The following is a 9,792-nucleotide window of genomic DNA, read 5'->3' as shown; positions in this document are numbered from 1 at the left end:
CGTGAGCTCCAAGGTCCTGTCTGATCTGCCCTCTGCCCACCCCTCCAGCATCATTTCTCACTAACCACCCTGGCCTGTCGTTCCTCAAGTGTGCATGTGTCCATCCTGCCCCAGGGCCTTTGCACATGCTCGTCCAGCTGGTCCAGAGCCCTCTCGAGGCCTATTTGCTCTTTAGCTACAAGCTCAGGTGTGACCCACCCAGCACCTCATCTAGTCTAGTTCTTCTGTCACAAGGTTTTGCTGAATTATATTCCTTCCCTTTGGTGCACTCATTTTCACTTATCATTGTGGCTTCATAGAGTAAATATTTGACTGCTGAGAGTGACCTCACAATCCCCCTCCAGACCTCCCACCCTTTCAAGCCAATATCCCAGCTGCCCTTTCTGTTCACACCTAGAGGCCACACCCTGCCATGCAAGTCACCCAGGCCAGCAGCTGGTGACAGAGGGATTGGGGGAGTGAGAGCGTGCCACCTCCTTACCCACGGCACCACCAGGCTCCATGATGTCGGAGAAACCAGAGGACCTGAAGGATTTAATGCCCACGGAGAGGAAGTCCATGTGGAGGACGGCGGAGGAGAGGCGCATGTCGGACCTCACGCGGGTGATGGAGTGGCTGGAGCGGAGGCGGGGCAAGCAGCAGGCGCTGCAGGTGTGCAGGAGGCTGCATCGGGGCAGCTGCGGCCGGAGCTGGGCCCCTCCAGAGGGGAAGGGAGCAGGGCTTTCAGCACCAGGGTGAACGAGCAGAAAAGACAGGGGGGCGGGGCTCCCCATCAGGCCTCTGTGGTCCCTGATTGTCCTTATGTGGCTGGGCTCTGCCCTCCCGCAGAGACAGGGGTCATCTATCTTCCTTGGTGAATGCACTTCAAAGGCGTAGTCAAGGCGAGGGGAGCAGTGCTGGAGAAGGTCTGAGGGACAGGGAGGGGACAGGAGTGCCAGATGGGAGCTAGAAGTCTGGGGGGAGGGAGGGGCGACCTGCTCACCAAGGAGCTTCCCTCTGTGGGGCGGAGGGTGGTCTGCCCGTGGCCGGGGGTCACAGCTCCCCTCTCTGCCCTCTCAGAAGCACACCAAGGTGGCACCAGTCTCTAAAGCACCTGGGAAGGAAGAAAAGAAAGCAAAGGTCACCAAGAAAAAGTCGAAAGACAACCGCCAGGTGTCATTCTCTGCGCAGGTAGCACAGCCCCTCCCCCCCACGCCCCCCCCAAGGGGCCCCCCGCATGAAGGGCACCCAGTCTGCTCCCGCAGCAGCAGCGTCTGGCTGCTGTTTTTGCTGCTGTTAATCTTCATCTGAGGATAATTTTTCCATTGCTTTTTAGAGAGATTGGAAGGGAGAGAGGAGGGGGAGAGTTGGTGTGAGAGGGGCACTGGTTGGTTGCCTCCCAGGGCCGGGGATCTAGCCTGCAACCCAGGCCGGCGCTCTTGACTGGGAACTGAACCTGAGGCCCCGTGGTGCCCGGGCCGATGCTCTAACCGCTGAGCAACACAGGCCGGGGCGTGGCTACTTTTTAAAAAAAGATAATGTAAGGCTCTAAATCCACCCCGCTTCACCTCCTCCTCACCCCCCAGCCCCCCGCCCGACACACTGTCCCCCCCCAGGGGAAACTGGCTCCCCCTAACCGTCAGGAATGCCGTGGGGAGGAGGGAACACCCAGACCTAACTGCCCCCTCCCGGGGTGGGGAGGAGGGAACACCCAGACCTAACTGCCCCCTCCCGGGGTGGGGAGAAGGGAACACCCAGACCTAACTGCCCCCTCCCGGGGTGGGGTTCCAGGGCCCTCGGGCTTCCCTTGGATGTGGGAAGCAAGGAGCTGGTTGCAGACAGCATGCCGTCCCTGTCCCCAGCCTGTCCTCGCCCCGGCGCCGTCTCTCCTCTGACCCCTCTGCCCATCTCTCAGTGAACCCTGGCATCGCGTCCTGGGGTGGAGGCGGCCAAGCGGGGCCTGCTCCCTGGCGCTCACCGCTCTCCTGTTTCCCTCCAAGCCCACAGGGTCAAGCAGCAGGAAAGACGGGGACCCCGTCAGGTACCGAAGGCTCTATGGCATGGAGATGAAGGGCAAGCGCCTGAGCATAGTCCCCGGCAACTACAGTAAGGAGGCCCTCGGGAAGTCTGGTAAGACAACCGGTAATTCCCGAGCCCTGCGGACCGAACCTTGCAGGCGCACAGGGGGAGCCATCCACTTACAAAGAAAAAGTCTGAGCAGCACCTGGGAACGAGACATGCACCCCCACTGTCCCGTCCCCAGCAAGCCCCTGCCAGGCGAGTAGGGGTATCTGCAGATTTGGGGACATGCCGGGACTTTCCCAGCCATGCACCCCTTCACCTGCAGACAACCCTCTAGAAGAGAGCTGAGGCGCCAAATGAGGAGATAACTGGTTCAAAATCAAAATCTAGATACGCATCGAAAACCAGGTGATATATAAAGATGGAAAACAGAAAAGCCTGAGCAAAGAAATGAAAAACATACACATGAGGTTAAATCAAGGCTAAAAGAACATGCAGACTAAAAGGGATATTTTTCAATGTTAAACAGAAGAAATAATAACCTTCAAATCTACACACACCAAAAAATGTAGGAGCTAACCAGATAAACATTTAGAAATGTAAGAAGAATCCGATAAACGTACAGTGGAGGACTTTTTATTAAATTTATTGGGGTGACCTTGGTTAATAAAATCACGTAGGTTTCCGGCGTACAATTGTATAATCCATCACCTGTGCGCTGCGTCGTGATGGGGCCTTTAATATGCCTCGTTCAGAACCAAATAGATAAAATAGACCGTAACAGAACGTGAACACCACTCTGCCAGTGCAGTCACGCCCTGACTTTACACCTGAATGAGGAATACTTACAGAAGCCACCTGTGTGTTCATCCCAAAGAGCACTAACATTCAAAAGAGCAAAGATTTTAGGACACTTGCAGTATCCTAAACCAGTAATCAAAAAAAATAATTAAAATGAGAAGGCACCCCAAGTTTAACAGTTGGAAATTAAGAAATACATTCCTAAAATACCCTTATCTCAAAGGGAAAAACAAATGAAAATAAGTCTGTTTTATACTAAAACTTATGGGATGAAGGCAAATCTGTGATCAGAAGAAAATTTACAGTAAGATCTGATTCTCGTCTTCATAAAACAAAAATGACCAAAGAAAAAATTAATATTAATCAGAGAAGAAATAATCAATATAACAGAGAATTAATAAATTAAATATCAGCTGAGATGAATGAAATACAAGATAAAAAGTAGTTAAAAGGATAAATCCAAAACTAGCTTTTGAAAAAAGCATGTGACAAATAATATAAAGTGCTCATGAGCCTTGTGAAAAGGAGCGAAAGCGCACAGGTGGAATGAGAAAGGGCGCGGGTAAGGATAAGACGTGGAACACTGCCTGCATCTCTACACGATGGGTTTGAAAACCTAGAAGAAATGGGTAATTTCCTCTCACACTATAGGTGATCAAAATTGGTATTAGAAAGAGCAGAGACAGTGAAACAGAGCAATTTGTGAAGGAGAAATTAAAAGATGGTTGACACTTTCTCACTAAAAAGGACACCAGGACATGTGGCTCCACACCAGGTTCTCTGTAACCTTTGAAGGGCAAACCCAATGCCCTTCCCCTGTGGCAGACCTCGCGGAGCACAGACGTTCCTGCATTAATTTTACAACATCCTCATGTTGATATTAAGACATTGGTGCAAAAAGTGGGCCAATCTCACCATAATACAGATGCAAAAAAGTATAAAAACTTCTGGCAAATATACTCACTGTATGAAAATATATCAAACATATCAGTGTTTGAAATGAACTACACCACAAACAAATGGGGTTAATTATAGCAGGTTAGGAATGGCTAGGTTATCAATATCAATAGATCTAATAACATTATCTATTACGCCATTCAATTAAAGGAAAAACCATATGATCACCAATGACACAAAATCAATAAGTAGAATTAAGCAATTGTTACTAATAAGAACTCTATGTAAAGTAAGAGTGACACTATTAAGCAGCATAAAACATACACCAAAAATAGTGCCCAATATCATTCTAAATGATGAAAGGCCAAAATCATCTTAATTAAAATCAGGAACGAAAGGAGGCATGACTGCTGTCACCATTATTGACATTGTTTTGGCGTCTATCAAATGTAAAACATCAAGAACACTGTATAACTTTTATAAATATTAAGAGGAAGATACTTTCATTTTCCCCTGACATGATTGCATATCTGCAAAACTCAAGAAATTCTAGTCAAAAATTAATAAAAGTTGGTATGCATGTTGGTGTAGTAGAAAAATATTTTTAAAAAGAATGTTATTTTCTATGAATCACGCCAGTTAGAAATGGAAATGGGAAAATATTCCATTCTCATAAGTAAAAGTCTGTTAAATACTTAGGAGTAAATTTAACATAAAGAAAAAAGTTAAGGTCTCCAAGTCCTAGCCCCAACAATATTTCATTCAGTACAAATCCCACAAATTCAACATCAGACAACTTACCAGTTCTTATAGTTCTACCTTTTGACTTTGTGCATGCTGTTCCTCCGGCCGGCACATATGCTGTTCCTCCTATCTGTACATGCTGTTCCTTCTGCCTGTACATGCTGTTCCTCCTGCCTGCACATGCTGTTCCTCCTGCCTGCACATGCTGTTCCTCCTGCCCGCACACATGCTGTTCCTCCTGCCTGTACATGCTGTTCCTCCTGCCTGTACATGCTGTTCCTCCTGCCTGCACATGCTGTTCCTCCTGCCTACACACATGCTGTTCCTCCTGCCCGCACACATGCTGTTCCTCCTGCCTGTACATGCTGTTCCTCCTGCCTGTACATGCTGTTCCTCCTGCCTGCACATGCTGTTCCTCCTGCCTACACACATGCTGTTCCTCCTGCCTGTACATGCTGTTCCTCCTGCCTGCACATGCTGTTCCTCCTGCCTGCACACATGCTGTTCCTCCTGCCTGCACACATGCTGTTCCTCCTGCCTACACACATGCTGTTCCTCCTGCCTGCACATGCTGTTCCTCCTGCCTACACACATGCTGTTCCTCCTGCCTACACACATGCTGTTCCTCCTGCCTGTACATGCTGTTCCTCCTGCCTGCACATGCTGTTCCTCCTGCCTACACACATGCTGTTCCTCCTGCCTACACACATGCTGTTCCTCCTGCCTGCACACATGCTGTTCCTCCTGCCTGCACATGCTGTTCCTCCTGCCTGCACATGCTGTTCCTCCTGCCTACACACATGCTGTTCCTCCTGCCTACACACATGCTGTTCCCCCTGCCTGCACACATGCTGTTCCTCCTGCCTACACACATGCTGTTCCTCCTGCCTGCACATGCTGTTCCTCCTGCCTGCACATGCTGTTCCTCCTGCCTACACACATGCTGTTCCTCCTGCCTACACACATGCTGTTCCCCCTGCCTGCACACATGCTGTTCCTCCTGCCTACACACATGCTATTCCTCCTGCCTACACACATGCTGTTCCTCCTGCCTGCACACATGCTGTTCCTCCTGCCTACACACATGCTGTTCCTCCTGCCTACACACATGCTGTTCCCCCTGCCTGCACACATGCTGTTCCTCCTGCCTGCACATGCTGTTCCTCCTGCCGGCAATATTCTTCTCTCTCTCTTCATCTATTTGCCTTTAAAACCCCAGCTCAAAGCTGCTCTCCTCCGACCTCTTCCTTTGGCCCCTCTGGCTCCAGGTCCCTTTTGGGTGAACTCTGTCTGGGGAGGCAGAGCAGGAAAAACTGAAAGAAGATAAAGGAAAGAAGGGAGAGGAAGGAGGTCGGGGAGTCAGGGAGAAGGGGGGGGGGAAGGACAAATGCTGAGAAGGACCTGCCCAAGCCCGAAAGGGCGTCCTTGGGAGCCCGCGCCTCCTCCCTCCTGTCTACCTACCTCTCACCTCTCTCGGGACCTAACTCCTGGTGACATCTGTGCCCTTTCAGACATAGACATCAAGGAGTCAGTAGTCCAGGATTCCACTCAGCGGCTGATGTCATTCCATCGGCAGAGCATGGCGGACCCCCTGATGCTGCAGGACCCCGTCTTCACCGGGCGGAGGTCGACCATCCTGAGAGACTGGGTAGGCAAGATCCCCGAGTCATCCTATGACCGCAGGCTGAAGAACCTCATGGACAAGGGCACCGACCCCAAGGTGGAGATGGTGAAGGCGCTGAAGCCAGAGGAGGTGCTGAGCTGCCGGTGAGCAGCCTGCGTGCGCGGGGCCGGGGCCCGGGACAGCACGCCTTGCTCGCCGCGGCCCCGGGGCCAGGACCTGCGCTGAGCCCGGCATCAGGGAGGGTGGGCTCAGCCTTTGAGCCCCAGGGCTGCTCCAGGCCAGAGGCACCGGCCCGGGGACCGTGTCCCGGGTGGACACGACCTTTGGTGTGCCCTTTGGACAGGAGCCTTCCCAGCTGATTTGTCCTGCAGCGGAAACTCCCAGTGTCCCTCAGAAGGAAAGAGGCAGCTGTGTGTGGCCTGGCCCGGGAAACGCCCTGGGGAGCCCTGTGGTGTTGAATTGCGGGTGCTAGCAGGCACCCCCCAGTGGCCGCCTTCTCTCAGTTTGGGTTTTTAGACTCCTGAGGGACCTGGACAAAGTGGGGATCTCCCTCCTCGCTTGCTCTTGGCCTTGTCCTCAGACACGCTGCCTTTCAGCCACACCCGGCAGCTTAGTTCCCACCCGAACCCCAGGCTCCCCCCCCGCCCGGTGTTACCCTACTGGAAAGGCCGAATGACGAGGCTCAGACACTCCAGGGGAGGAAATGGGTCAGGCTGTCGCCGTCCTTTAGAGCTGACAGCAGGGAGCTCGCCTGTGGGCTCAGATGGTCTCAGTGCTGGCATCTGGCCACTGACGGGCTGAGAGAGGGACGGCGGTGGGGTCCGGCTACCTGGCTGCAAGAGGAACCGGCAGCTCCCTGGCAGCAGGAGGCTTCTTGCTCCTGTCCTTCCCTGGCTGTGGCCTTCGGCTGCGGCTCTTGGGTCGATGGGGCTCTCAGGGCCAACAGACAGCTCCCTGGGCTCCCCGGCCGGGAGAAGGAGACTGGACAAGCCCCCGACCCTCGCGGAAGGGGAAAGGATATCTGGAGAGATGGCACCTAATGAGCCATGAGGGCCTCCAGGGCTGGGCTGCAGGGAGCACAGGGCGGGCGGTGACAGGAGCTGACCAGGAGACGCAGTCCCGGTGTGACCGGCAGGCGGGGACCGAGGGGCTGTGAGGACAGCTGAGCCCGGCAGACCCTGAAGGAGAAGCAAGGCCACTCCGAATGGTAGAAGGGCCGGGTTCTCCCGTCATCTGCAGCCAGCAGCCTGGCTAGAGGGCCCGTGTCCTTGCACGAAGCTGGGAGCCAGGTCAGGGGCCCGTGTCCTTGCACGAAGCTGGGAGCCAGGTCAGGGGCCCGTGTCCTTGTACGAAGCTGGGAGCCAGGTTAGGGCTGATGGGGTTCATTCTTCAGTGTACTCAGAATTGTAGGGCTTTAGGCTTGTTTCAGATCAATGCTCTGATTTTTTAATTGTTTGAATATTATTAAAACAAAATACTCACCTCTATTCCTGTAGCTTTGCTCAGCCTGTTTCTGCCGTCCTGTTTCTGCCGTCCTCTCTGTTTCTGCCGTCCTGTTTCTGCCGTCCTCTCTGTTTCTGCCGTCCTGTTTCTGCCGTCCTCTCTGTTTCTGCCGTCCTCCGTTTCTGCCGTCCTGTTTCTGCCGTCCTCCGTTTCTGCCGTCCTGTTTCTGCCGTCCTCCGTTTCTGCCGTCCTGTTTCTGCCATCCTCCGTTTCTGCCGTCCTGTTTCTGCCGTCCTGTTTCTGCCGTCCTGTTTCTGCCGTCCTGTTTCTGCCGTCCTCCGTTTCTGCCGTCCTGTTTCTGCCGTCCTGTTTCTGCCGTCCTCTCTGTTTCTACCGTCCTGTCTCCCCCAGGCCCGCGTCACCCAGATGGTGAGCTGGGGGCAATGATGAGAGAAACACCTAATAATTTGCATCCTGGGTTTTCTGGCCACTTGGCACAGCCCCAGCACGGGGCACCTCTTGGTGCATTCTTCGTGCCAGCAGAGCAGTCCTTGAATGGATATTCCCTAATTTGCTTACCCATCCCTCTGCTGATAGAATTTCCCATTTTCCTGCTGTTGAGAACCACCAAAATAAACTTTCATTTATTTAGCTTTTCTTTTCATTGACTTTTTTCCTTGAATTTAAGGGCAGTTACTGAGTCAGTGATAACAAGCCTTCGAGGGGAGGGACAGGCAGGAGCCATGCTTGGCATCTGTGTTGCCACATCTATTTCCAACAGAGTTTATTACCAATAAAACTCCCACCAACCCCGTGGGGTGTCCTACTCTTCCATAAGACCCCTGTCAGCTCCAGAAATGTCTGCAGAGCCCTTTGGTACCCAAGTGCTTAAAGCACTCTTCAATCGAGTTCAAAGCCACAGTGACTGGCCCCTCCACTGACCTCTTTGACCTTGTCTGGCGCAGATACCTGAGGTTGTCCAAGAACAACGTCCTGACCTTGCTCAAGCTATGCAAGGACGCGGGCCTGGTGGTGGACATCCACCCCCACATGGTCGAGTCGGAGATAGACGCCAAAAAGGTATTTGCCCCACACCCCACCGTGGCCCTCTAGGAGCCCCTCCCACGCCCCGGGCGCTCACTGTGCCTCGGCCCTCGGACAGCATCGGTGGGAAAACAAGACTGAGCTGCATGGACCCAGGTGCTGCTGCGTTGCCTTCATTATCCGAGTCAGAACCAGCTTAGCAGACGCTGGCTGGGGGCCCCCGCGCCCCTCGGAAGGGCCCCCGGGAAGGAAGTCTTAGGAGACATGGGAAATGCAGGCTCGAGTCCCCAGAGGACTTCGGGGGGGCCCAAGGGCTGAGCAGCTGGTGGAGGGCACACGCACCCGGGCCTTGCAAGCCCCGTGACGTGGCTCTGTGGGGAGCCGCCCTCTCTTGTGTGGGGTGAGGAGCCCATGGGGGGAACCTGTCAACTCAGGGAAACAAGGCTTACTCCACCGAAAAGTAGCCACCAGCGAGCAACTTGCCAGGTCGCACAGATGAGAAGTGGCAGGACTGGGATGTGTCAGTGTCCTCGCCTTAGTCCCCCTCGGCCCTCTCGCATTCTGGAGGCCCTGGCAAACCCGTAGGACCCTGCAGACAGGGCCCCCATCCTGGAGCAGCTGCCAACTGAGGTTACAAGCCCAGGCCCTTCTGGTCCCTGCAAGCATTTCAAGTTCAAGTCCCAGCTGCCCCGCTTGCTGGCTGTCCCTTCAGCTCTCTGTGCCTTTGTTCCCTCCTTTGTAAAAGGGGCCTAATGAGAGTGCCTGCCAAGCAGGGGCGCTCTGAGGAGGGAATGCGAGCTTGCAGGGGGTGCAGGAAGCACAGCCATTGAGGCGTAAAAGCTCAGCACAAATGTGAGGGGTTCCCACGGTCCCCTGGGTCTACCAGAAGCTGCTTTCCCTGAGGGTCCTCTGAACTGGGCTTGTCACTGTTGAGTCAAACCCTGTTGAAAAGCTACTGATAACAAACCCATGTCCCCTCATGATTGACCCCCAAAGGTTGAGCCCCAGGAGCAAGTGGCCAGCTGGCCATGTTTCACTCTTTGCTTCCAAATACCAAAGGCAGGGTTTCCCATCTGCTTTTTAAATTTCCATGCCTCACCCTGAGGCTCCAAAGTGACCCTCGACCTCGAGGTGAGTGGCTCCCCCCACTGAGTCAGAGTAAAGTTGTGGAGGCTTCCAGAACCCCCTCCCACCCACCCCCGGCCCACACGCGTCACCAATAAGGGAAGACAGAGCCC

The 9,792-nt window shown here is 53.7% G+C and overlaps 1 protein-coding gene across 1 annotated transcript; it reads left to right on the top strand.

The window, feature by feature from the left end:
- Nucleotides 1-504: 504 nt before the first annotated feature.
- On the top strand, nt 505-8,623 carry LOC308548067 (uncharacterized protein C16orf78; the record flags this gene model as incomplete). Its single annotated transcript, XM_081119076.1, has 5 exons — nt 505-651; nt 1,060-1,170; nt 1,980-2,109; nt 5,955-6,210; nt 8,476-8,623. The coding sequence occupies 5 exons, from the start codon at nt 505-507 to the stop codon at nt 8,621-8,623; spliced, it is 792 nt and encodes a 263-aa protein (XP_080975202.1).
- Nucleotides 8,624-9,792: the final 1,169 nt, after the last annotated feature.

This window comes from Miniopterus schreibersii (genome assembly GCF_964146895.1).
Source record: "Miniopterus schreibersii genome assembly, chromosome: 18".
Taxonomy (NCBI): domain Eukaryota; kingdom Metazoa; phylum Chordata; class Mammalia; order Chiroptera; family Miniopteridae; genus Miniopterus; species Miniopterus schreibersii.
This window is presented reverse-complemented; position numbering and strand designations above follow the sequence as displayed.